Source organism: Pyxicephalus adspersus, chromosome 4, assembly GCF_032062135.1.
Source record: "Pyxicephalus adspersus chromosome 4, UCB_Pads_2.0, whole genome shotgun sequence".
Lineage (NCBI taxonomy): Eukaryota > Metazoa > Chordata > Amphibia > Anura > Pyxicephalidae > Pyxicephalus > Pyxicephalus adspersus.
In genome coordinates, this window is record NC_092861.1 from 150,377,925 (window position 1) to 150,404,854 (window position 26,930).

The 26,930-nt window shown below is 41.7% G+C and overlaps 2 protein-coding genes across 2 annotated transcripts; one reads left to right on the top strand and one right to left on the bottom strand.

Annotated features, from left to right (window-relative positions):
- Nucleotides 1-2,957: 2,957 nt before the first annotated feature.
- SLC4A1AP (solute carrier family 4 member 1 adaptor protein) lies at nucleotides 2,958-22,287 on the bottom strand. The gene is made up of 14 exons (XM_072409986.1): nucleotides 21,060-22,287; nucleotides 18,618-18,807; nucleotides 17,104-17,226; nucleotides 15,649-15,709; nucleotides 15,227-15,366; nucleotides 14,308-14,468; nucleotides 13,353-13,422; nucleotides 11,609-11,798; nucleotides 9,427-9,526; nucleotides 8,960-9,152; nucleotides 8,031-8,135; nucleotides 7,162-7,229; nucleotides 6,176-6,248; nucleotides 2,958-3,770 (listed from the first exon to the last, which is right to left on the bottom strand). Exons 1-14 carry the CDS (start codon nucleotides 22,212-22,214, stop codon nucleotides 3,721-3,723), a joined length of 2,679 nt encoding a protein of 892 aa, XP_072266087.1. The 5' UTR covers nucleotides 22,215-22,287; the 3' UTR covers nucleotides 2,958-3,720.
- SUPT7L (SPT7 like, STAGA complex subunit gamma) lies at nucleotides 22,272-26,921 on the top strand. Its single transcript, XM_072409988.1, has 5 exons — nucleotides 22,272-22,358; nucleotides 23,125-23,691; nucleotides 24,335-24,659; nucleotides 25,170-25,407; nucleotides 26,540-26,921. The coding sequence occupies exons 2-5, from the start codon at nucleotides 23,279-23,281 to the stop codon at nucleotides 26,800-26,802; spliced, it is 1,239 nt and encodes a 412-aa protein (XP_072266089.1). The 5' UTR covers nucleotides 22,272-22,358; nucleotides 23,125-23,278; the 3' UTR covers nucleotides 26,803-26,921.
- The last annotated feature ends 9 nt before the right edge of the window (nucleotides 26,922-26,930 follow it).

Genomic DNA, 26,930 nt, shown 5'->3' on the forward strand with positions numbered 1-26,930 from the left:
TTCTGTCATGTAACACACATTGCATGTTAGGATTCATTATTTCCAAGCTTATATCATTTTAACGAGATATATTTTCCCAGGGATTACTTGGAGGGACTCCAGCTCATATTGGTTTCTTCCTGGAAACTCTCAAATGCTGCACATTTCAAGCAGTGAAAAGTTCCATACAAGTTTAGTGATAGACAAACACAAAAGATTTCTTAATCCACTTGTATATCAAATTTAATCAAAAAGGTACCACACCCCAAACTAATTAGTGAAGGGTAAATATTTCTTAGTTCTGTTTAAGACTGGGTCCACATGGACATGCGTGCGTTGCATTTTGACAAGTGGCCACTACATCACAGAACTAGTAATTGTTTTAATAGGAACTGAAAGGAGAGATTGGAACACCTCTCAACAAACTTAACAGGAACTGACAGGGGAATTATTTATAAATAGAGCCCGTGGTGTATAGGAAACAGGAAAAGCACTTAAGAGGACAATTTGAAGTTTTGTATTCGACATGTTTCAGGGACCTACCAATGCCTCTCTTCATCAGGGCCCTTACAGGTTTCTAACTAAATGTTATCTCTGTAGTGGGTAAAGAAAGCAGACTATCATACACAAAAATGAATCCAATCATTTTTTCCTCACATACAGCCCTCTTTGATCTCCCAAATGCCATACACATAAACTTAGAGCCAATGTGGTTATAGTCTTAGTGATCTACCTGTGTGTTTGATCTGTGAGAGAAACAATAGGAAACACAAATCATGTAGCACCCCTACTGGACAATGAATGTAGCACACCCTGCCATCTGTGCTAAAGGGTCCTGAGGCTTTGGAAAGCATTAAGACCACATTTCATGGGGTTCAGCTTGTACAAGAATAGTTTTCAGCCAGCTTTTAAAGCAACACACATCTACAGTTGGATGATTTTATGGCTGGAACTTTTATTACTATCACTTTAAACAAGCTACAAGCAGGAATAAAGTACCTAAAGCTCAATAAAGGTCTACAAGTCAGTAAAAAGATAATGATTTTCATTTTTTTTATTTTTTGGTACATCTCAGTGCTGCAGATCCTTAACCCAGCCATGGCTGCATGGCATTCCTTAGGGTTGGTTTGATCACAATGGACCATGACTGTGTAATGTGTGTTGCAATGACTTCATGTACTCTTCATCAGAAGCCATGAACAGTGACAAAGTAGAAAAATTATTGTGTTTACTATATAACAGGGAGTGTATGAACAAGGATCTTCATGGCAGGATCACCAGAGATTACTATATGAAAGCTGTAGGTTTAATTCTATTAAATACTACAATAACATGGGATGATTTTTTTTAGTGATTGGGTTTACATCTACATGGCTTTACCAAAGCTGCTCAAAAAAAACTTTGCAAATGCAAATATTATGAATTGCTGTACACAATGCTGACATTTTAACCACCTAAGCGATAAGCCCGACCTTGGTACGGGCTTCAAAAAGTTACAATTATCGATAAACCCGAACTTTTCTCACTGTATGAAAATACAGTGAGAAAAGTTTGGGTTTATCGATCACTTACCTGGTCCCGCTGCGATCATCCATCGTCGTGTTCCAGCGTCATCCTCCAGCGTCGGGTGTCCTCTACGGGAAGAAGCCTGCCGGCTTCTTCTCCCTCCGTGCGCGTACGTCAGCGCGTACGATGACGTCGGCGCGTGTGCGGAAAATTCAAACTGAAACTCATTTAAACACATTTTGTATTGGATTGAATACAAACTCCTGTATCCAATCCAATCCAAAATAATTCAAAATAAATACAAAGTATGTAATTGGTAAATTCAAACTCAGAGTTCAAGAGTTTGAATTTTGTTCTCATTTTGTATTGGATTGAATACAAAGTCCTGTATCCAATCCAATACAAAATAATAGAAAATATATTTATGTGGTTTTGTCTATAGGTATGTGACGGACACTAGGGAGGTGTTTTATAAAAATATATTACTATACAGTATACCGAATTATCGCATTTTTCATTTATTTATGTATTCTTGTTTAAGCTGATTTGTTGTGTCTTTTATTTAATTTTATTAAAAGTAATTTTTTTTTTACATGATTGTGTGTTTCAAACTTTTTTTATATTCATGATATCTACTAGAACCCTGTTCGGACATATTTCTGTAAGTTACAGGACTACAATTTAAAAAAAAAAATTTCATGAAAAACTGTAACGCTTTTGAAACAGAAATCTAGACCTCAGTGTAACGCCCAGGTGGTTAATGAATACGGTCTAATGCAGAGCCAGCGATATGCTGATTGAGGTGACCTTCCATATGTTGGGTAGATCGCCTCTCCACCATGCCCCAACCCTCGGTCATAAGTGCTCCCTCCATAGCCAGAGCAGTGCAGGAATGTGGCTGCCAGACAAAAATCTCTCTCTCAAAGTGCTCCCTCTTACAGGTGCATGTATCTGATGTCACATAAATGCCTGGGATAGGGTCAAGAGCTGCATTGGAGGGGCAACACACCATAATGCCACATATTAGTGTCACAAACCATGTTGATGATCATCACTATAGGAAGTAGTAATAGAAGCACTATAAAGGGGTTCACTGACCACCAAGGTAAGGGATGTTCCCCACTGACTGCTAACAAAGAAACCATCACTTGGACTTGTGAAAGTACTAATAGCCCTGGTATAGACATCCCCATGGGGCAACTGTACAATAATATTTTTCTGCATCAGCATTCAGGATATAGGCCTGTGATGTGACAATGTTTGCTAAAATGATATAATTTGTATTGCAGTGATTTAACTCATTGCCCTACCATCAATAACCAATCCCACCCCCTCTACTGGTGGTCTTTGGATTCTTCTATGTACTTAAAATGAATACCTACCTCTCTTGGGTTACCTACCTCTGGCTTCATCCATGTAAATCTATCATCCCAGGATTATTAAGAGGATGAAAACACAGCATTTCCTCCTCGTGTGTTCCAATTTGTTTTATTGCAAAAAAACAGATCAATAAAAACCTAAAATAAGAATGAAACTGTACAAAAGGAACACCCTACGAGTACAGAGAGAAAGCGCAGGTTGATCTGGAACAAAATAATTTCACATTTTTTATGATATTTTAGAAACAACACTAGAAATGAATGGGTATTTACAGCCTCAGAATTGTACAAGGTGACAAAAATAAAAAAAAAATGAAAAATAAAATATCCACACTGACAACAGACAGTCCTAAAGGAGTACTGAAATTCTGCAGTGTTGCGTCTTCTAGAAGTCTATAAGGAAAAAACTGAAAGCTTGTGAAACTGACAAAACACGTTTACAGGTCAGTGGCTCCTATTAGCTGTCTGGAATGACGTCTCATCCAAACCTGGCAATAACAGAAGCCGAATTTTAGCCATGCTTTGACTGGCTCAGATGAGAGACATGTTAGAAGCCAGGGAGGGGCGTTGGTCGAACATGTAATATATCATACATCTATTTGCAGCCACTCCTATGCAGCACAGAACGTAAGTGCAGGGTTAAACTTTAGTCCGTCTTCAAATTTCACAAACCAATGTCTTCAGTCAAGAGAAAACTGTCCAATGTCTGAACATTTGTGATCAGTGTAACTGAGGGAAAATAATCAGCTGTTGTCATCTGAGAGGGTGAAGCGATTCTTTGAGAAGTCTTAATGGATTTAGATACGGGTAGAGGCCAACATGGTGAACATTTCCTGTGCAGTAGGGTGAATTGGGTTCAGTAGCCATATTTTTCATTTAAATGGGTCTTTCCATCACCGGTTTGCCCTGGAGGGAACCAACAACATGAGTACGTTTGTAGAAACTATAAAAGAAATGAATGCAGCTCTGCAAACAGTCTTTGATCAATAAATGTACCTAAGTTTGACCTGGTATTAACTACTTTTAAAGCCCTGTAAAAAATGAACCACGGTTGGGAAAACAAGAATCGGCACAAGGAGCCAATTGGTTGTTCTGCAGTGTATACAGTTAGGTCCATAAATAATTGGACAGAAACAACGTTTTTCTAATTTTAGTTCTGTACATTACCACAATTAATTTTACATAAAACAATTTAAATGTAGTTGAGCTGCAAACTTTCAGCTTTATTTCAGTGGGTTGAACAAAAAGATTGCATAAAAATGTGAGGAACTAAAGCCTTTTTAACACAATCACTTAATTTCAGGGACTCAAAAGTAATTGGACAAATTAAAAAGCTGAAAATAAAATGTTCATTTCTAATACTTGGTATAAAACCCTTTGCTGGCAATGACAGCCTGTAGTCTTGAACTCATGGACATCACCAGATGCCGGGTTTCCTCCTTTTTAATGCTCTGCCAGGCCGTTACTGCAGCGGCTTTCAGTTGCTGTGTGTTTGTGGCCTTTCTGTTCGAAGTTTAGTCTTCAACAAGTGAAATGCAAGCTCAATTAGGTTCAGAACAGGTGACTGACTTGGCCATTCAAGAATATTCCACTTCTTTGCTTTAATAAACTCCTCCGTTGCTTTGGCTATTTGTTTTGGTCATTGTCCATCTGTATTATGAAACGCCTCCCAATGCATTTAGCTGGATTTGAGCAGACGGTATGTCTCTGAACACCTCAGAATTCATTCGGCTGCTTCTGTCCTGTGTCACATCATTGATAAACACTAGTGTCCCAGTGCCATGGCAGTCATGCACGACCAAGCCATCACACTGCCTTCGCCATGTTTTACAGATGATGTGCTATCCTTTGGATCATGAGCTGTTCCACGCCTTCTCCATATTTTTTTCTTGCCATCATTCTGGTAAAGGTTGATCTTGGTTTCATCTGTCCAAAGAATGTTTTTCCAGAACTGTGCTGGCTTTTTAGATGTTTTTGAGCAAAGTCCAATCTATCCTTTCTATTCTTGAGGCTTATGAGTGGCTTGCACCTTGCAGTGCACCCTCTGTATTTACATTCCTGCCGTCTTCTCTTTATGGTAGACTTGGATATCGATACGCCTACTTCCTGGAGAGTGTTGGTCACTTGGTTGGCTGTTGTGAAGGGGTTTCTCTTCACCATGGAAATGATTCTGCCATCATCCACCACTGTTGTCTTCCATGGACGCCAGGTCTTTTGGCGTTGCTGAGTTCACCAGTGCTTTGTTTGTTTCTCATGATGTACCAAACTGTAGAGTTTGGTTTTAGATTTTTTTTTCTGTTTTTGCAACTTAAGGATGGCTTGTTTCACCTGCATGGAGAGCTCCTTTGACCGCATGTTGTCTGTTCACAGCAAAATCTTCCACATACAAGCACCTCCTCAAATCAACTCCAGGCCCGTTATCTGCTTAATTGATAATGACATAACCAAGGAATTGCCCACACCAGCCCATGAAATAGCCTTTAAATCAAATGTCAATTGTCCAATTACTTTTGAGCCCCTGAAATGAAGTGATTGTGTTAAAAAAAAAAAAAGGCTTTAGTTCCTCGCATTTTTGTGCAATCTTTTTGTTCAACCCACTGATTTAAAGCTGAAAGTCTGCAGTTCATTTGCATCGGAGTTGTTTCATTTAAAATTAATTGTGGTAATGTACAGAACCAAAATCAGAAAAAAGTTATCTGTCCAAATATTTATGAACCTAACTGTATGTGATAACTGTAACTGTATGTGATAATAAAAGCTCACAGAAGAAGATCGCAAAATTCAAGACCGTATATCAGAATGCACATATCTTAAGATCCCCTGAGGGGTTTCAGGCTGCTAGTCCACAGACAAAAGTGAAAAAAAGGTTCTGCACATGCCGATCCTTATCTTGCTTACCATCTTGTGGACATGTGGTAGAGCAGACTCTAATCCATATGGAAGTTCTGTAATTGAGTCTGGAAAGTGTTAGGAGGCTCCCCCACATCACAGTGTTCTGGCCAAGCAATTACCTTCTCCCCTGTATTTTAGAGCACCAAGCAGTTCTACTGGGCTGCCTTTGGAAACCATAACACTATCCAGTTCCTGGGTTTGTGCAGCATTACACAAGCATTACACAATGTATTTTGGAAGCCAATGTGTATACAATACAAGCCTGGGATGCAAGATGTAAGTTGTGCAGCAGAGCTGTGCAGGTAACATTGGAGTGGTTTACAGTAGAAGTAATACACAGAATGCCAAAACAAGTTCCCCCCCAAACTATACAATGGCTGCTTTTTACAACTGTCAAAGTAGGGATTAGACAATATTACCTGTTGGGGGGGTCCATACACAGTAATCAGGGTCGTCTTCAGGATACTGAGTGTTAAGAGGACCTTGGGGAGGCTAAAGAATAAAAAAAAGAATAAAGTATTGTTGGTTTATCACACAGTTGTGTGTGTAGCTGCAGACATTCTGCCAAGTTATCTCTGGAACCAACATACCGTTTTCTCTTCTCAGCCGATTCCACTATATGACTGACAAAAAATTTTGATGATTGTGGTTTGCAGTTGATTTTCCTTTTATCATAAAGATCTGAACCCTAACTAAAATGCAAATGTATTACAGTTCTTTAGGAAACACATTTTTTTTTTTTATAGGCAAACCGTTTGCTTTCTTTTTTCTCCATGCACGGCAGCAGGTGAATCCTCAGGGGAGGTTTCCTGATGGTGACAACAGTAGACTATGAATACACAACTGGTTCCCACAAGAAGCCCATGTGCCATGGTGGCAATGCAGGAGCTGGATGGAAACCCCTTAAAGGAAGTGACGGATGACATGGCAAGATCACTAGCTATTTCAGTGCTCAACCCAAAAATTTTTTTAAGCTGGGTGGGAAGAACTTGTAGGTGGGTGGCTGCCAATGTATTGTGACCCAAGTCATCAGTAACCACCCAAATACAGCTGGGTGGTTGCTGAAAAGTGCCAGGGGATGCAAACGGCTAAAAAGGACTGTGGAGAACACTGTATCTGAGTAAAAACTGCACATTTGAAAACTGTATTAAGGCTCGTTTATGCCAAAATACTCCATGAAAAATAGCTTGAATGGCAAACTGCAGGTCAAAGCACCCAAAATGCCGCGTGCGATACTTGCTGCACAAAATGGATGTGATCACTATTTATTAAAATAATGGATTTTAAATGTGTGAAACGGCTCTCAGGCTCTAGGGCAACACCACAACAATCATATGGAATGTTGGGGTTCACCTTCACACAACTTTTATGCTCCTGTCTGCAGTGCTGGGAGGCAAATACTGACCTTGTTGGGGCCATACATTTTCTTCTTCTTCTCTGCCGCTGGTTTGGGGACTGCATCAGTAGAGGGTGCTGGGAAAAAATATTTATATATATATATTACAGGTCACACAATACAAGGCTAGTCAAGCTGAAATGTGCAATAAGCAGCCTGTAAAGTAAGTGGTGGAAGGAAAGGACAATGAAAATAAAGCAAAACAATGAAATTCAAAATTACAATTACAAAGCAGTTTTGTGAACTTTTAGGAGACATATAGTTACTGAGAGCCCAACTACAGGTTGTCCCCACTCATTACTTGATGGGTCCTTACTATTTAGTACTTTGAGCAGCCTTTCCTACTCTGTAATCAGTGCACCTCTTCCATAATCTTCTCAAAAACATTTTCTCCAGATGTCTGCTGCCTGGTAACTTCTCCTTCCCTCTTCAACAGTTTTAAAGTTAAGTCCATAGGGATAACCTCAGCTTGCTAAGTGGGCTTACCAGGAGTGGTGCTGGATGATACAGAAAAGCACCTGCGTGAGACAGCGCTGAGGAGCAGATGAGGACTGTAGAAAATTTTTTATTCTTTGTGTCAACTTTGTCATTAAAAATTGGAAATGAGCCTTAAGAATATTTTGTTTTGTGTGCAGCTACAACTACTCAGTATGTCACCAGCCGTCCGCGGTGTGGACCAAAACAGCTGTTGCACTATTCTTACAGATTTCCAATGATGTAAAATCAGGTGGACACAGAATCTAGAGCTATTCTAGTTGTCTCATTCGGAAGATCAGCTAAATTGCAAATGAAAAAAAAAAAATTAAGTACCCCTACCAGTTGAACAGAATTTATAATTGAACAACTATACGAGATATTACATAAAAAGGACTACACACCAGGCTTTTTCTGGCCATTCAAGGACCGGTTGTCAGTACTGCGTTCTGGGACTTCCTGCTGTTTCTCTGGCCTCGTCTTCTGCACTTCTTCTGCTCGTCTAGCAACTGCAATGCACACACGTGTTTTAATATCAAGAGACCTTATGCATCAATACACAGCAGTTACTGCTTCACACCAACAAATCTAAACCACTGCCTCACAAACAGAATCTTTGATAGACTGCTGTGAATGATTTTAATTGGCAGCCTATCAGTTCTATCAGGAAGCCTAGTGGGAAGCAGCCCAGCAGATACCAGGATGGCAAAAGTGCTATTTGTGAGGTAGTGTCTGAACTCTCATAGAAAGAACTGAAATTGAATAAATGAAAGGGGCAGGCCAGGGACAGTCAAGGCTAAGGAAGAGGAGCTTGATGATGGTGGATATCCTCCAGCAAGAAATGGAGGCAGCCTTCTTCTGACTTGCTGCAGATTTTTAAGTACATTGTAAAAAGCTTCCAGCATTCAGTGAGACCAGAATGAGCAATTCCAGTACAGGAGAGGAGCCCGTACAACTATACAAGACTGAAGGTAAGACTGGAGGTCATATTTAAACCATGATCAATTTATTGATCTGGTAATGAACCCAGAGAATAAGGAGGCAAGGAAACGTTCCCATTAGTAAAAAAAAGCAATTGTTTACTTTAAGAGCAGATAAGCTGTGAAACAAAAAGATGATTTGTTTATTTTCACAGCATAATACAGTAATATTTTCCTATGGGGCACTGATCAACTATCTGGGTGCAGCAAGCTTTTCCTTCCATATTATCCACTGACACCCATTGGTTTTCCTACTTTTGCAGACAGAACAAGAAAACAGCAGAAGGTTAAAACTTTCATTTTTACCTCCAAACTGTTTACCTGTTTAATCATTAAAATACTTATCTTCTTACCCTGTTTTTCAGGAACAGGATCGGCCTCCATACTACATTCAGCTTTATCAGCCACTGCTGGCTTGTCCTGACCATCCCCAGCACATTCTTCTTTCATTGGTTCATCCTCCTCCTCTTCTTCTTCTTCAGGCTCATCAGTGTCTTTCATGATGAAAAGGGTAGCCGGGAGATCTGTCCGTTTGGGTGGCAATCTCTGTATTTGTAAAATTAATAAATAAGATAGAAAAAGAATCATGCAGCATCACCTGCCACAAAGGAGAGGGCAGTTTTGCACAGGAAAGAATCTGCAAGGAGGTTTGCTATGAAAGAGAGAAATTTAAGAGTTTACTAAGGGACACAGTAAATCTCTTGGACTTGCATAAGTCTGCTCTGTCCCTCAATAAAAGTTTAGAAAAGAAAAGAGTTTACTATGTTATTGAACAAAACATACAGCACAAGTTTGATTGGAATAGTTTTTAACATCTTACCCCAACAGTGCCAGTTTTGAGTTTGAATTTGCTTCCTCCTTTCATAGCCCCAAACAAGGGTAAGGACGGCTTCTTTGCCTTGGGGTCTTCGTTTGCTGGGCTGGAGAGGCAAGAAAAGGGAATTCAGCACTATAGAACATGCGTCTCACAGATATTCCCAATATTTAATCAAAATGCTACAACCAATTGTATAATATCTTTAAAATCATTTAGTAAAAGATATTATAAAGCAAAGTTAGGTTCAGATGCGAACTATGCAGAAATAAAAGTTTGAATAAAAGTTCAACTAAGGGCTCCACATCCAGTTACAATGTGATGTAGAAGTCTTTTGAATATAAAACTTTTTTTTTTTTTTTAATTCCCCTAACTGAGCCAAATGCTCATTGGTGTCTCTCATGCTTCACTCCCTGACCGTTCCTGCAGTACAAAGACACCTTATATAAAGGTGACAAATTCAACGCTTAATTCAAAAGATCCCATATTAATTTCACCATCATAGAAAGATGAATTAGGTTGACTTTTCCAGCAGGATCTACAACAATCTGTGAATATTTGGGGAGTAAGTATAAATGAAATGTAGCAGCCCATGCAGAGACACAGCACACTTTATTTCTGCTTTTCGAATCCAAAAATCTTTGGATTCCTGATCTGCATGCTGTGATTCCTAACACTTGTTGGGACTGGCAAATTAAACAGCAGGGGATCTTCCAGAAGTGTGGAGAATGTTAAAAATTTTTCAAGTAGCTTTATCTCAGCAATAAAGCACAAACTCGTGGAACTATAGCAGGGGAGGGGAGTACATTTTTCATTTTAAGAGTGACAGGGTTCAGGTTTGTAAGGAGCAAAGTAGAGCAATGTTTCATAACCTTTGTAACATAAAAAACTTTCAGGTCTTCAGGGAACCCCTTCTATAATTCCTACATCCACCACTCACAGTATATTAGTGTGGTGGTCAGTGGGATGAATGCCTCTAACATTGCTGGGTGTTAGGAAGAATGTCACCCTTACAGATAGCCAAAAAGATCATTGGTGTCACTTAGTCTGACCTGAGAGTCACAAACTGCTGATTGTACAAGGAACCCCTAACAATCTCTGGAGGAACTCTAGGGTTTCACAATACCTTGTTGGGAAACACTGCCCTAGAGGGACAATTCAAAAAAGTTTGATTTAACTAGTTTATAGACACCCTGCCAATGACAGAGTTCAGGTGTCCCCAATGAAGGATGTGGTTACTAACACATCCTGGACTCCTGTGCTGTATGTTTAACAGTTTGGTGAAGGTCATTTTCTTTTCCATCATGACTGCTCCTGTGTATAAAGTCAGCTTCAAAATATTAAAGTTTGATCAGTTTGGTTATTAAGGAGTTCATGTGTCCCACACACAGCCCTAAACTCAACCCTACTAAACACTGAATTGGAAGTTGTGAACTTGGTCTTCTCATTCATATGCATCATTTCCTACAGACACTGTCCAAAATTTTGTAGAAAGTCTTCACAGAAGCAGGGACTACCATAGCATAGTAATAATAAAGCTCATTAGTTGTTGGTTGCTAAACAAGATCACGGGACACCAGTATTACCAGAGCTAATATGTCCTGGGTGATAAAAAATCTACTGTCTGTACAGACCTTACAGCTAGTCAAAGAGTTTTTTTTCTTCATAGTGGACTACCCCTTTAATGATTTTAGAATAATTTATTTTCTTAGACTGTACACTCTTTGGGGCACTGTCCTCTTCTTCTCCTGTCACTGTCTGTCATTTTCAACCCCTATTAAATGTATAGCTCTGCATAATATGTTGGCACTATACAAATATAGTTTAATAATATTAATAATAATAATATTAATAATAATAATCCATCACTAGCTGAAGAAGACTCCTGATGCAGTGCTACTTTTCCTTGCAAATATTGACTTCATTCCACCAGTAAATCTCCGATGTCATGTTTGATACTATATAACTGGTGAATTATTGTTTAGGAAGGTAACAGCACCACAGAGAGTACGGAGAGGGGCGTTCTGCTTTGGCTCTAGTCTCCGGAAAGTTACAGAACATACGGACTACTTTATCACCTCTCCACAACCGGTTTATAAGCCATAAATTGGAAAGACGCAGCTGCAGAAGAGATTTCCCTGGGGAAGACAGACAATGCACAGCATGAATACCCAAGCAGGAGACTTACTTGGCCTTAAGCTCAGGGAGTTTTGTGGGCTGGACAATCTTTATCAGACTTTTTAGTCTTTGCTGCTCCTTCTTAAGCTCCAGGGACTGTAGATGAAGCTTCTTCCGGGAAACACTATCCAGAGAGCTTCCAGCTTTAATCTCAGTCATGAAGGCATCGAGCGAGTCCTGAGCAGAAGGCTGGGCCACGTCTGTGGGAGAAGAACAGGACTGCAACATGAACTAGACTGAATTTGCAGCACAATTATGGTCACATATTCGGCCAATTATTTCAGCCTCTAGCTGTAGTGCAGATTTATTTCACAAGTTTTACAGTGCTGACACCTTACACAGGAATTTAGAGACTGTATTGTCAGGCCGAGTGATCTACATTTAAAAATGAAATGCACAGTCTTGGCCTCATTAGGGACAGAGTGGCATGGTTGTGTATGATCCGAGGTTACATTTTACTGCCATTGAAGTAAACGTGTTGTTTAAATGAAACACTACCACTGACCCTTAATGGGAATAGATACACAATTATACTGAAGGTGTTCCCTATGCTGTCACAGACACCAATGCTGGGAGATTTGATTGCAATCACTGACACTGGGGGTTACTATTACTACTTCTGGGGCTTATCTAACCTGATTTTGAGGTGCATAATAATGGTTTTCCTAATTTGCACATAAAGACAGTAAAATGCACTACTATTGTGCAGCCCTAAAAAAGTTTTAGATGTTGATTTTGTGGCAACGTTTCAAGTTGTTTACCGCTGATATAAACTGTGGCAGTAATTGTCCAGTGGGCCAAGGAAGCTGCCAGCTTGTAACTAAAGCTGGATGTTAATCTGTAGGCTGAGTTTTTTTTTTCCTTGATTGTGGAGCTTAATGGAGAACAGCTATCACTGTCGTCCTTTAAACTGCACTATGCACTCCTCCACCCACCCTTGATTGTGGACAGTTCTTCAGTAACCACCCGGCTGTTTTTGGGTAGTTACTGAAAAGTTGGGTCACAATACCGGGGCTGCCACCCACCTACATTTTATTCACACCCTACTTAAAAAAATTTCTGGGTTCAGCACTGAGCATGCAGGCAACTAACAGAGCAGAGACATCTCTGGAGAAGTGTCTGTCATGTAACTGACAGGTCAGTTGACCAGGCTCTCCTCCAATGAAGCAGCTCTTTGTTCCGTTGAGAGAAATGACTGTGGGGCTTAAGGATTTTTTGTGTATAGTATGCTGCATTCTTTTACTAATTTATTTGGAAGCTAGGACAAATAGTTCAGTGATCATTTTAAGGATGCTTGTATTAGTTCCTCCTATACCTAATAATACCCACTGTAACAGCCACATCATGCAGCATTAGGTCCAACTGCATAATCAATTTTATTCAACCAAATACATTCTGGTCACAACCTAACAAAAAGGAGTGAAAAGTATTACAGTAGGTTTCCTTTTTAAAGCAGCCATAGCCTAACTTGAAAACATGACCTTTGCCAGAATATTGCCCTTGCTAGGGGCAGGTCTACACACACTGAATGGTGTTCACAGGAGCACAAACATTGAGAGAAAAGAAATATTATGCATAGTTACCAGCTGATGTTGAGCAATGCAGCAAACACTGAGTTTAGAGTTTAACAATCTAATAATTCTTTGGAATGAAAATCAGCTTGAAACAAAATTTTAACTACAAATTTCTGAGGCAATGCAGAGCCTGAAGGGTGCAGCAGGGATGGGTCACATAGGCACAAAAGACTTCATTACCTGTGTGAGATGTTCTTAACTTCTCTGCTATCTCTGACATTTCCTTTTCCACAAGTTCCAGTTTCGCAGTCTAGAAAAGAAAAAAGTCAGTTTTATGTTTAACAATAATCAATATATGTCCTTATGCTCCCTAATGAAACAATGTTTCCTTGTGGCTGTTAAATTTAAGTTTTCTTACAATAAATCATGTACAATCAAAGTTGTCATCAAGCATAACTTAACCCTAAACTCCAGGTAGAAAAAAAAAAGCTACAAATGAATGCAAATATTTGCAAACAGTGTTAATACCTTAACATACCCTGGTATGAGCCTCCTTTAATCCCCTATACAGCAGCAATTGTAGGGGGAAGCCTGTGAGTCAATCAACTGTGGAGAATGTGTTGACCAAGTCTAGGCTGATAGGTGAAGAGAGCAGAATGAGGGATGACTGGAACTGTCTAATGTTATTCTTAGACTGTCCAGTCAGCAGGCTAAGGGTTAAGAGAGGTCACATTTCTTTGCAGAACTGTGGATAGGGCCATGCAGACTAAACAATTAACTTAGCAAAGCGGATGACTTTTAGAATGTTTCTCTTTGGCTGAATGTGCAGAGCGGTACAGAGAGGACCTGGTGGGGTGGCTGGCTCATTAAGAGGTTTGTGCATTTCCATATTCCAGGGCCCTTCTCTGGCTACGCACTGGGGAGATACTTCATTCTACAAATTACTCCTGGCAATTGCACACTGAGCTGTACATGCGTTTCTTTTCTGTCATATAAACCTGCTAATTTTTTTTTAATCAATAACTTTAATTGCACTTTAGGACAATCCTGTTAAATATGCCAATATATATTGGCTACAGTTCATATGTTGAGTTCAAAGTTTATTGTTAAGTCCTGACGATAATAAAGCATTATAAAAGTACTGCTTGGAACAAGCAGAAAGGCTTAAGGTTGAAAATGTTGGTCCCCCACTCACTAAAGACTCAAAGGTTTCTGGTTTTTCCTCAATTTTGCCAGCCTTCTTCATGCGGTTCAGACGCTTTTTCTCCACTATCCCGGTGCGGTCAAGGAAAGTGTCATCGTCGCTGTCATAGAAGTCCTCATCCTCCCACTTCTTGCTTTTTCTTTTACGTGAAACTAGAATTACAATTCACACATTTTATGTGAAATGCATTATAATGTGTCCAAGGCTTCAAGTAGGAAAAAATAAACACATATATGATAATTCTCACTCTGGTAAGCCAAAAGCAGATAATGGCAGACTAATGTCCACTGAGTCCTATGGGAAAAACATTATTTATTTACTTACTATTAAGTACAGCATATCCATTCCTTATGACCTGTAATTAGTAAGTGTAAATGGCAGTCTATCGGCCAGCAATCCTCCACCTTTGTGGAATCAGACAGGAATGGCCATTTAACTTACTTAAAGGTAGTTTTAATCTGGTTATATTTTGCCTTACCTGCCCCCTAAATCTTTTTTAGATCCAGCCACATCAGTAATAAATCTTTGAAATATAGGAAGATCATGGCTGGCGGAAAGGGTCAGCAGATTACTGAACACAGAAAATCCGAAGCTGTGGTAACACCCACATGCAATGCTCAGTTTCCATGATTGAAGTAACTGAAATCTAATAAATGAAAGGATGCGGGCCAGGTACATTCAGGTTGGGGAGAAAAAGGCTGTATCTGACTTGCTGTAGATTCTAATGCACACTGTAAGAAGCTGTCTGTGTACAGTTAAACCAAAGTAAGTAATTTCATTACAGGAGAGGAGCCGATACAACTGTGTTAAAGTGAAGGCTGGAGTTTATATTTAAATACAAGTGTAGGATAATGAATAACTTTTATTTATAGGTACAAAATTTCATTAAATGAGAGGTAGATGCACTTACCAGCCTCCTGACGGAGTAAGCCTCTCATTTCCAGAATGCGGCATGCCTCCAGGGCACAGACATTAGCTGCCTCCTTCTTCTTACCAGAATGGGTGACCTCTGCTACCAGCTGCTTCCCAGAGGAATCATCTGCTGGTAACCTAATAAAGAGCACAAATTAATCATTAAATTCATCCAGACCTGAATGAAGGCTGCTGGACAGCTGCGACAACAGAACTTGGGATATCCTTACAAACAATACAGAGCACAGTTCTGATCATTACAAAATGGAAATTTTTGCCAAGGACCAGCATGTATCTGCTTGAAAAGTTGTAAAGGAAGTATATTAGAAAAAAAATACTTCATTAACAAAAGCTGTTGAATGACAGAAAGCAGGAACTAAAATTATATTATATATATAAGATAAGATATGACAGACATACTTTACTCTGCACAGCCAGGACCCTGGGCCCCTATCTTCATATTCAAATTCCAGTTCTTCCCCTAAAATAAACAAAAGCCATTTTATTCGATTCACTGTAGTTACGTACAGGTACACAGAGGTGCAATGCAGGAATAGTAAGTCAGTAAAAGACAGGCAAACCACTGGTCATGCTGGAGTTCTTGCCATCTGCATGCATTTTTTGTGAATGGCTGTCACATATGATTTTTAGATTGTAACCCTAGGTTTATTTTTTTGCTTTAGATTGAACAAGGAAGGTTAAAACATCTGATAGGGTTTTACTGCGGTCAGTGTCCCTACTGTAGATATTTTCTGTTAATTCACTTTCTGTATCAGGGAAAACTTTATCTCTGCAACACATGAATGAGGGGAAAATTAACACGCATCACTAATGCACCCCCATCCTCAGCTTTAAAGCAAGCAGCGGCCTGTATCCTGGGCGAAGTTACAGAAATACTAAATTCCTTGTCCCTATTGGTTTGGAGGAGGGGGTATTCTTAGGGAGGCTACATGTGCATGTAGACAATGCAAGGTATTGCCAATTATTATTATACAGTATTTATATAGTCCCGAAATATTACACAACACTTTACAGAGTCCATAGTCATGTCACTAACGGTCCATCAAAGGGGCTCACAATCTAATGTCCATACCTTAGCCATATGTCTTTAATATAGCCTAAGGTCAATTTTTGGGAAAGCCATTTAACTTGGAATGGGAGAGGAAACCAGAGCACCCAGAGAAAACCCACACAAACAAAAGAAAAACCTGCAGATAGTGTAGATAGCGTCCTGGACAAGATTTATACCAGGGACATAGAGCTGAAAAGGCCAGAGTGCTAACCATTGAGCCACCATGCTGCCCATGATTGAAAAAACTGAAATCCAGTCAATGAAAGAGGAGGGCCAGGGACAGTCAAGATGGGGCATATTAAAACCTGGATGATGCTGGACATCCTTTACTCAGGCTTGCTGCAGCATCTGTTGCAGCACATTGTAGCAAGCCCACCATGTGCCTTGAAATCAGAGTAATCAATTAGAGTACAAGAAAGGGGCCGGCACAACTGTGAAAGACTAAATGCAAAGCTGGAGTTTGGCTTTAAACACTAACAGTGTGCTTTTACACTATGAGTTACACTTATAACTTGGATTCTTCTACTTAGAGATGAAAACAGATAAGAAACATACAAACTCCACAAGATGCCACTGGTTGGAATTCAATCCTGGTACGTAACTTCTCCAAAGAGTGTTGCACAGCACTAAGTGGCATGCTATAATAATGAGAGGTCTACTTGTCAGATTTAACTTTGGAGTGCTAAAAATTTTTTTATTTTTTTTAGTGATCATATTACTTTCTCCTGAGATTTATCCTTCCCTATTGTAACTAATATAAATAATGTCATAAATGCCCCCGACTATTCTCTCCGTAAACATACCTTCTCTGTCAAAGAACCCTTGCAAAGCTTTCTTAGGATTCTTGAGGTACAAAGCTTCCCGTTCTTCCTGAAACTCCATGGCGATGGGATTCTCCTCACTCTCCTCTTCAATGGCATCCTCACCTTCAACAAACAGGAGAATGATTAACAAAAATACAATACACCTGGATACATTTTTATGCCCTATTCAGATCTAAGAAGAAAGATTTAGGTATATTTGCTTGGCTGGTAGAATATGAATGCCTTAGAAGAAAGTGCTTGTCCAACCCTGGCTTGCTTTAGGGGCAGATTGTTACCCCTGAATTTTAGCATGCACTTTATGAATTGCTCGGTATTCTAACAACTGGGTGTATCAGCTGTATCGTTTTTGTGTCTTTCCTAAACTTGCCAAAATTTCTCAAATACCTTAAAACTTACTTAGTAGGCATGATAAATGGTCCTGGGGACAGTGGGGCATTTCTTTAATAAATGTGGCATTTATTGAAGTGTGCAGAGGTCACATGACAGTCACCTAATTTGGCTCTTGCCTCTTTCCCGGTTTGTCGTTTTGAATACCTTGAATGGTGCTTCATTTGCATAGCAGGCCTCAAGTGTTGAAATGTACCTATAAAAAAAACCTCAGTGTTCTCCCCAGCCACTTTTAGTTGTGTGCACCAACCGGCACCCAAAAACAGCTAAGTGGTTACTGAAGAGTTGGGTCACAATATAGGTGCTGCCACCCATCTAAAATTTCTTCTCACCCGGCTTTAAAAAATATTCTGGGTTCAACAGTGAACCTAGAAGCTGATTTTTCTGCCTTTACTCTAACATGTTCCTATGCTAAAGCGTATCCAACACCCTGTCCTTGAGGGCCTAACTATATTTAAGTGAGGTGAATTACTATACATACCTAGCAATGAAAAGTGAATTTGGTTTACTAATCACATTTTATATGAAAATTCTGTCTTTTTTATGTGGAGTTGAACCCCCATAATCTGAGGAATATCTTAAACATCTGCTGTAATTTCATTGTTAAAATAACCAGTTTATTTTTAACCCTGAACACTCTGAACATGTAGCTTAAAGCAGAACTAAAGTAAAAATAAAAAAACACACTTACATTTAATCCAGCAGATTTGTCAGGTTTCTTTGTTTGGGTCCTACGTTGTCCCAGTATCTGTCTTCGGCCCAGTGCGCCGACATCTTTTTCTCTACTTCCTACGTCACCCGATCTTCCACTGCACGGGTGTGAGATCGGGTGACATAGATGGAGAAAAAGATTGCCGATCCCACTGTGGATGTGTGAGAACGGCAATTTTTTCTTCCATTAAAGAAAGTGCTCCATCTGCACATGCCCTGATTTCGCATCCAAGGACCTCCCGGGATGTGTGACATAGGTTTACTGGGAGGCTTTGCGCTCCCATTTGGGTTTAGGTCCGCTTTAATAGAAAGATAAAAGCCTTGTGGTAAAGGTCCCCTAAAATATTCCTAGTCTTATGTTTTTTGACCGAGTTGTCCAATAATCAATGACTTACCCATTCCCCACATACAGCCAGACTCCTCTCCTCTGCCAGTCTGCTCTCTCTTGCCTTCATCAGAGGGTTCCTCCTCCTCGTCAGAGTCATCACCCAGCATTCTTCTCTGTAGGTTCTCTCTTTGTTGGCGAGCTTCTTTTATCTGTGTCACTGTCAGCTCAGACTCCGCTTCCTCGTCCTCCTCTGGACCCTACAGAAATCAACAGTGTGAGGGGAGCTGCATAGCACTACAAGCTTATACAGAGAGGTCTCATAACTTACAAGCAGAAGAATAAATATTAGATATGGAATATAAGATATACACTCACTCTGCAGATGGAATATGACTACCGTAGGAACACATGTTGTTTATAGGTATTCCTCATTTTACGACTTACCTGTTTAGCGACCGGCCCATCCTCTTGTACACTGTACATTCATGTGGTGTCTCCTCTTCTGTCTTCCTTCCAGGAGCCCCGGGCTGCAGACTGTCTGTGAGCTTGTCACTGACAGGCGCTGCACTGCAGACCGGGTGTATCCTATGCTCTTCATTTAATGACCAGGTCAGTAAGCGAGAAAGATCTGACCTTTGTGAAAATGTTGGTATGAAGAACAGCAATGATTTTTTTCCCCCTCCAAGGACTAGACAGATATACAAAAGGCTAACAACCCACAAGGTCTACATTATTTTTTTTAAAAAAGTGGTAAGGCAAAAAAGTTAGAACAGCCGCTCTTTCCCCTGCTTTTGATTAGGGGCCAAGGTGACAGTACGTCCGGAACCTTCCGCCAAGATTCCTGGGAACAACGAAGGTTTAAATCAAGCAAAGTTTTCCTGAATAGTAGGATCAGCTTATGAGATTTAAAGTGGTTCCAAAGTCCCACTTTAACCCCCCTGGCGTTCTAAGTCTGTCTGTTTTTTTAATTCTTGGGCATAACTCACCGAAATATGTCCAATATTTAATAGGTTTACACATAAACTTAAAAAAAAAAAAAACTGTGATAACAAGGATGCATAAAAATACTGAAAACTGTAATATAACTGTACAGTAGCATATATCATATGTACAATATAATGATTTTTATTATATAAGGACTACTTTGTATTAGATTTAATACAGTTATTTTGCATTGAATCCAATACAAAATTATCTGAATTTCCCACTGCGCCTTCCACACACACGGACATCACTGCACTCGCTGAAGATTCAAAGAAGAGGATGCCGCCTGAGGATGAGATCCGTCAGAGAGAACGCCGGAGGATGCGATGGGACAAGGTAAGTGTGTTTTTTTTATTGTTTTTAGCTACCTGGAGTATGGCTCGTGGTTATCGCTTTTTGCATGTTTTTTTCACCCCGAACCACACTTGGGAATACCCCCAGAGAGGTTAAATCTCATAAGCTGATGCTACATCACAAATACAGGAACGGGCAGGTGGTTATTGCAGAAAGGGAACAGTACAGTAACTGGTCCACTTTGGCCACTGTCCCTGGTGCTGAATCAAAAGTCCTCAACCTGAACCCAAGGTAAACAACTAAACACATAAATATATATATTTATAGGATCTGCATTTGTATTCTGTCCAGCCAGTTCTGAGAATCACATTGCTCAGCCATAAAGCACAGTCAGACATAGCAAGGAGGTTTCTGATCTTTCTCACATGCAGTCCCACTTTTACTTACAGGTGTCCATCCTACTCTAAACCCTGTGACTGGATAGTAAAAGGAGATGCAGCACACTGGAGATTAAATTTCACACTCTGCGCTCTCTTTTTCTTCTATCCTGTTGAATTTTAACTTTATTGTAAGTGAAAAACAAGAGAAGCAGACATAGACAGAGGAGGTCATTGTCACCAAGTGAGATGTGGACACCTTCCATTGGGGGAAGGGAGGGTACCAACAAGACAGATAAGAAAACTTTAGGTGGTATCTATTGAACCCCCCAGATATGCTGTTGCGCGCAGCCACTTTATATGGCGTCTCTGGCCATATAAATAGGTACAAACAAGAGATCTAAAAATGAGCTGGATCACGGATAAACATTCTAATGAGTCTAGCACAATTCTCCCTATGGACTAAAACCCCCCTCCTATTTAATTGTATGCAGCTAAAGGAAGGGGAAAAGTTCTATATTCATAATAACTTTCCAGTCCTGAGGTGACAACGAGGCTTCCCCATACAGTATAGAGAATTAGTGTTGTCACCCAATTACAGGAAGATGTGGTGGCTGCATTTGTTCCTAAGAACTGGTAACACCCAATAAATCCCCCACCTACTGGATTGTAAGCTCTTCGGGGCAGTCTTCTTTCCTCCTATATCACTGTCTGTATCTGTCTGTCATTTCGAGCCCCTACTTAATGTACAGCGCTGCGTAATATGTTGGCACTATATAAATCCTGTTTATTAATAATAATAATCAGATCCTTTAGGATGAGATAGGATATAAGGCCGTCAATCACATACACACCTGCAGTATAAACAGGCGAGTGCTCCCCCCAAACTTCATCACGTGTCCCACCCGGATCCGGCAATAGGTTTTGGGTGGAATCTTCTGCTTATTGACAAAGGTGCCGTGCGTACTTCCCAAGTCATAGACATAAAATCCCTGTTCTTGGTCGGGCTCAGAGCCGGGGGTGGAGCGGTACTGCAGCACGGCATGGAAGCGGGACACAGACGGGTGCTCCATAGACACGTGGCACACCGGGAGTCTCCCGAAAACAGTCCAGTCGGTGTCGCTCAGGTTCTTGGTGGACAATATGGCACCGCCCTTCAGCACCTCCAAGCTGTAAAGGGCCTGGGGCCGGCCGGACCAGGGAGGCTCCCGATAGGGAATGGCAGGGGCGTTTTTGTAGGCATCAGAGGGAAGCCTGGCGCTGACATCCGGGGCCGCTTCCCGATCTGAGCTTGTGGCAGGAGACCGTGTGGAGGCTGCTGGCTTAAATCCGGGTTCCAGGGTCTTTTCATTGCCACCGGGCCGGCTAGGAGCGATGGGTTTCTTAAAGGAGCTGACATCCTGGCCGGGCTCACCGTCATGTTTTTCAGGGGCCCCATCGTCAGAGAGTTTCTCGGTGGAATCGGCATGACTGGGTTCCGAGGAGGTATTTGTCCCAGCAGCATGGGGGCCCTCATTGGCATGGCCCTCCCCGCAGGTGTCGGAAGAATGGAGCCCCTCAGCGTCACAGGTCCTGGAATCCCATTGTTCTGTGGTAAGGTTCTTTGAAATATCGGGCCCCTCACTGGCGCTGCCAACCTCACATTCCTCACCGCCGCTGGACCTGGAATGACCGGGGGCCTGACAACTCCCGGGGGTAACATCCCTGGGGCCCTCAGTGGTGCAGGTGGTCTCGGTATGATGGGGCCCCTCATCAGTGCTGGTCCCGGTATGGCTGGAGGTCTCATGGCTCCTGGAGTTAGAATTCCCGGGCCCCTCATGACTCCGGGCCCTGGAATCATAGGTCCCCTCAGTGCCCCTGGAATTATTGGGCTCCTGACCGGCCCTGGGAACCTGGGGGCTCTCACTGCCATTATTGGGGTTCTCAGGGGCCCGGGAGGCATTGCCCCCATCCTCCAGGGCCCTGGTGGCCCGTTCCCCGCTATTGGGGTCACACCGAGTGTCTTCCATGTATCCAGCGCCACTGTCACAGATCCTCCGGCTCACTGCAAGACGAGCACAGACCGGAAACGTCAAGAGGCTCTTCCGGTCGCAGGCTGATGACGTCTCAGAAGTGCGGCGGAAAAGAAAAACGAAAACACCGAGGCTGGGGAGGTGAGAGACACCGTGGAACCGATTATTAATAGAACCTGTGACTGTGCAAAACCCAAATAATTAGAAATTAGATTAAAAGAAAACCTTTATTGAGAAGGATACGTAGGCCGCCAATGCGGGCCTGCCTGTGGAAATACCAATTGCCTGGCTTCTGATGCCCTGGCCAGGAACAAGCATGTAGTCAGTGAGGGCAAAGTTCCAGTTCTGATTTTTTTTTACCTGTAGAATTACTCAAAACATGCTGAAACTGGAGGATCAGCAATGCAACCAGAAGTCTGGGAACTTTAGTGGGGTGCATTGGTGTATATTGTGGCCCCTCACAAGGAACTGGAGACCACAGAAAGGAAGGAGTGGGATGAGGAGGGGAGCGGGATGAGGAGGGGAGCAGGATGAGGAGGGGAGCGGGATGACAAAAAATCAGTATGAGGGGGGGAGCGGGATGACGAGGGAGCAGGCTGATAAGGGGAGCAGGATGATGATTCTGGGGTCAGAGATGGTTGCTCTGGCATTTCTGTCTCTTCAGATTCTCCTTTGCCATGGTCATTTAGCTTGAACACTGTCTGGCCTCATCCGGGTGACAACGGGGGGGAGGGATGTGGCAGATATTTGGGCGTCCCTGGGGTCACAGATAATGGGATCTGGGGATTGGTCACAGCATCAGGAAGGCTCTAAGACTTCTTCTGGCCTCTGTGAAGTTGCCCCCCCATTTATAATCCTTATTGTGCAGGCTTTGTATTGATTGGTTCTGTCTTTTTCTATATTACAGGATGAGCCGGGTGACAAAGGATCAGTGAGCCGTGTGGATACTGTCATCCCCGTCATATTACTACTATGTAATATAGGATTCACACCACCGTGAAGCTTCACCACCACAAGCTTAATCATCTTTCTGCAGAACATTGCCAAAGCTTCGCCATAAAATGATGCGATATTGGGGGGAGATCCCCGTGGCCTCCGGCCAGGCCAGCAGAAACTCTTTTGACCTCCTACAAAGGGAATTCCGCACCGTGGAGATGCAGGAGCCTCCTTTACACCAGCCTTCCGCCAACAGACCCAGGCCAACCACCATGTTGGATATCCCCTCAGAACCCTGCAGCCTCACCATTCACACCATCCAGCTGATCCAACACAACCGCAAACTGCGTGGCCTCATAGCGACGGCTCAGGCGCAGAACCAGCAGCAGGTGGAAGGGATCAAGGTGGAGGAGAGCGAACCTCTTCCACACCGACCGCCAACTCCTCCCCTTCCTGATGACTTGTTACCACAGGACTGCAAACTGCCCAAGCTGCCGTTCCAGCTGAGGCACAGCGATCCGGAGAGCGACTTCTATCGGTAAGACTATCGATGGTGGTTACTGAAAAGTGCTGGGTGGTGCGCCCAGCTAAAAGGGTCTGGGGATAACACTGGAGAGGAATACTGAGGCAGGTTGACAAGATGTTTTTAGGAAGCTATTTATAATACACTGCTGCCCCGTCCTATTAGTCATCTAGTAGAATCTGTCAGCATCGCATGGAGGCGCAAGAACCCAATGGGAAGTCGATAGCCCTGTGTGACTTGTACCTAAGACAGGGTTTTATTTTATTCCCAGCTGAACAGAGCAGTGAGGGTCAGTATATCCTGCTTGGGGATGGGGGGATAAGAGAAAACCACAAAATTTTAATTTAAGGGTGATGGAGACATCTTTAAAAACAGGAAATAGGAGTTTTATAACTATTAATATTATTATTATTACAGTATTTATTTAGCGCCAACATATTATGCAGAGCTGTACAATAAATAGGGGTGGTAAATGGCAGATAGATACAAACAACTACACAGACAAGGACCCTGCCCAGAAGAGCTTACAATCTAAAAGGTAGGGAAAATAGCACACAATAGGAGGGGGGATTTGGGATGGTGACTGAGTAGTGAAGGTTTTAGGAGACATAATAAATATTATATGATGTTAAATCTTATCTCTGATATTCTTCATTAGTGGAAAAGGAGAGCCTGTCACAGAACTCAGCTACCATTCGTGCCGCCAACTCATGTACCAGTCCGTGGCCACTATTCTCGCCCACGCCGGTTTCGACACCGCCAATGAAAGTGTTCTGGAGACCCTCACAGACATCGCACATGAATATTGCCTGAAATTCACCAAGTTGTTGAGGTACAACGTGGACCGAGAAGCCAAGCTGGGCCAGACTCCTTTCCCAGATGTCATGGAGCAAGTCTTCCATGAAATGGGGATTGGCAGCGTCCTGTCACTTCAGAAGTTCTGGCAGCACCGTATTAAAGATTATCACACGTACATGTTACAGGTGAGAATGGTATACAGAATGACCCCTGCACACATACAATTCCATGGTATATGTCCATCAAACCAATTTTGATATTTCAGGAGTGAGTAGAATTTATTAAGCCATTTCTCCTGTTGGTTCAGCTTCCACCTGGTCAGCATCATTCAACTGGCGCCTATGCTGCGGCATTGCTAACCACGTTATTGGATCTAAATACTTTGATTTCCATGTTTTATTATCCCTGAGCTGGCTCCACAAGGTAGAAGAAGCCAACCACCAATGATGAAAAATGGCAGCACAGATTTTTCTGTGTACATTTTATGTGTTTGCAAGATCAAGTTTAATAGGTGTGTGTGGTGTTTGCTTAAAATTTTATGAAGAAATGAAATGCATTGACGAGGAGCCTCATCTAGTTTTATTTTTAACTGAATCTTCAATAAGGTTTTTACTAAAGGGTTTGTTTCAGGATTAGGGCTTGTATGTTCTTCCATGGTTAACCTTCTATCAACGTGCGTCTTTCTGTGCTGGCAGGTCAGCAAGCAGCTCTCTGAGGAGTACGAGAAGCTCGTCCACCCTGAGCGGGTTTCAGAGGACACTAAACCTGTCAAGATCAAAGAGGAACCTCTTGCAGACATCACATTCCCCATCAATGAGGAGCTGGAAGGAGACCTGGCACCTGGGGATCAATCTCTGCCTGTGGGGGTCCTTGGGGCACAGAGTGACAGGTTCTCTTCTAATATGGAGGTTGACTCCTCTCCCCAACCATCAGGTAAGAAGAACATTTGGCTGCACCTGTATTTTAAGCATCTATCTCTAAGTTTACGATAGTCATTCTATCTTAAATGGTTATGTGTACAGCAGTTGCCTGATATTGTTCATTGATCCATCAGAACTGATCCACCAATGACTGCTATACAAGTCAATGGAGGAGAGCGGCAGTGACACTCGCTTGACCCCCTTTCATAGAACAGGGCAGGCGATGTGTGGACAGCGCTCGTTCGTTCGTCACGCTTTATCAATAGAACAGATCGTTAAAGATTTGTTTCCAGCAACAAAAGTTTACAGTGGGTTGGCAGCCTGTGACTACATGTCTGATAGAGTTTTATATTCTCCCAACATATACAACCCACCAAGGACAGCCAATGATTACAAGTATTGTAGAATGTAGCCATTTATTGCCTATTAGGTTCAGTAGTAATTTATTTTTTTTACAGATAAAATCTAGGTAAAACTAATATAGTGTGAATACAAGAGCCATGTGTATTCTTACCTAAATCTTGTGTATTTATTCCAGATTTGTGCAGGTTCAGCACAAATCGATGTACATTTTCTGTATAACAGACCGGTCATTGCTGTTGCTGTCCTTGTGCAGGCGGGCTGGTCTTGTATCCACCACCTCCTGTAGTTTTCTTCAGGAAGCCTGTAAGGTGTGGGCTTGCCAGACTCTTCTCTCTGCAAAAGCTACATGCAGATGATTATATTACTGGTAATTTTATTAGGTAATATCAGAATAAACAAAAGCATTTGGTGTTCACAAAATCAATTTCTATGCCTTGTGGTTATCAAAGAATTTGAGTTTTAAATAAGTAAATATGATCATTTTGAAACTTATATTATCTTGATCCCTTGTTATGGTGGAGCACAACCCATGTTTTTCATGGCGGTGGACATAGGAGGGCTTTTCTCCCACTCACATATTGTATCAAATCATAGGGATTAGGCTTAGAGCAGCAAGCATTCTGACTACTGTACCTAATTCTTTATTTTTAGAAAATAAAAATGGCAATATGGCCTAGGAATGGGTGGAAAGGGAAACACTGACATTTCTTATGGCAGCTTTATTTGCCTTTAGCTCTTTCTATTTGCACATTCTGAGTTGCTGCTGTGTTTCCTATTCACAGGATCAGACGTGAACACCTCACCGCTGTGGAGCTTAGCACAAGTAAAGATGGAGCCTCAGGACAATGAGGAATCGGCTGTACATGGGCACAGCGTTCTGGGTAATGACGTGTTCGAAGAGCCCATGTCTGGAATTAGTGACTCGGCCATACCAGGCAGCCCGAATGGATCAGAAGGCAGCTATGCATCTCACTCACCTGACAGCCTAATGGGATCCTCTCCGGTCTTCAACCAACGCCCTAGGAAAAAGATGAGGAAAATGTAATCGATTTGGGACACATTCAACTGAACATTCTTCATCTCTGATATTATGGAGACTGACTATTTCTACAATCGTACAATTTGATTGCCTTTGTTATCTATAAATATTTTTTTTTCCACAAAGTGCTTGGT